Source organism: Geospiza fortis, unplaced genomic scaffold (genome assembly GCF_000277835.1).
Source record: "Geospiza fortis unplaced genomic scaffold, GeoFor_1.0 scaffold1580, whole genome shotgun sequence".
Taxonomy (NCBI): domain Eukaryota; kingdom Metazoa; phylum Chordata; class Aves; order Passeriformes; family Thraupidae; genus Geospiza; species Geospiza fortis.
In genome coordinates, this window is record NW_005054881.1 from 19,039 (window position 1) to 20,502 (window position 1,464).

The following is a 1,464-nucleotide window of genomic DNA, read 5'->3' on the forward strand; positions in this document are numbered from 1 at the left end:
GCGTGGCCGCAGGCGAACTGCAGCGCCTTCTTGATGTGGGGGGGCTCGTAGCGAATCACATCGATCACCAGCTTGGCCCCCCGCAGCTCCCGCAGCTTCTCGTCCGTGGGTTTCACCTGAATCCCCAAAAATTGGGGGTGAAAAACACAAAAAATGGGGTCAGGATCACAAATTGGGGTTAAAACCCCAAAATTGGAGGTGAAAAACTCCAAAAAATGGGGTCAGGATCTCATATTCGGGTTAAAACCCCCAAATTGGAGGTGAAAAACTCCAAAAAATTGGGTCAAACTCCACCCCCGCAGCTTCTCATCCGTGGGTTTCACATAAATCCCCAAAAATTTGAGTTAAAAATCCCAAAATGGGCACCCAAAACCACCCCCAAATCCCAGCTTGGCCCCCACGCAGGTTCTCGTCTGTGGGTTTCACCTGAATCCCGAAAATCGGGGGTGAAAAACACAAAAAATGGGGTCAGGATCACAAATTGGGGTCAAAATCCCAAAATCGGGGGTGAAAAACACAAAAATGGGGTCAAACTCCACCCCCTGCAGCTCCCACAGCTTCTTGTCTGTGGGTTTCACATAAATCCCCAAATATTTGGGGAGGTGAAAAACTCCAAAAAATGGGGTCAGGATCTCATATTCGGGTTAAAACCCCCAAATTGGAGGTGAAAAACTCCAAAAAATTGGGTCAAACTCCACCCCCGCAGCTTCTCATCCGTGGGTTTCACATAAATCCCCAAAAATTTGAGTTAAAAATCCCAAAATGGGCACCCAAAACCAGCCCCAAATCCCAGCTTGGCCCCCACGCAGCTTCTCGTCTGTGGGTTTCACCTGAACCCCGAAAATCGGGGGTGAAAAACACAAAAAATGGCGTCAGGATCACAAATTGGGGTCAAAATCCCAAAATCGGGGGGGAAAAAAACAAAAATGGGGTCAAACTCCACCCCTGCAGCTCCCACAGCTTCTTGTCTGTGGGTTTCACATCAATCCCCAAATATTTGGGGGGAAAAACCCTAAAAATGGGGTTAAACCCCACCGCTGAAGGTTCTTGTCTTTTGGTTTCACCCAAATCCCAAAAATTGGAGGTGAAAAATCCCAAATCAGGGAACCCAAACCACCCCGCAGCTCCCACAGCTTCTCATCGGTGAGCTTCACCCAAATCCCAAAAATTGGGGGTGAAAAACCCCAAAAATGGGCACCCAAATCCCCTACACAGCTTCTCGCCCATGGGTTTCACCTGAATCCCAAAAAATTGGGGTTAAAAATCCCAAAAATGGGGTCAAATTCCAGCCCACAGTTCCCGCAGCTTCTCATCCGTGGGTTTCACTAAAATCCCAAAAATTGGGGGTGAAAAACCCCAAAAATGGGGTCAGAACCCCAAAATCGGGGGTTAAAATCCCAAAAATGGGGTCAGGATCTCAAATCAGGGGTCAAAACCCCAAAATCCAGGGTGAAAACCCCAAAA

General features: G+C 48.2%; 1 protein-coding gene across 1 annotated transcript in view; it reads right to left on the minus strand.

The window, feature by feature from the left end:
• The window catches only part of SMC1A (structural maintenance of chromosomes 1A), a 34,273-nt gene that overhangs the window by 18,930 nt on the left and 13,879 nt on the right, over positions 1-1,464 (minus strand). The window contains exon 12 of the mRNA XM_031065570.1: positions 1-116. This exon is cut by the window's left edge and continues 20 nt beyond it. Coding sequence (XP_030921430.1) covers positions 1-116 — 116 coding nt within the window. The remainder of the gene's footprint in view (positions 117-1,464) is intronic.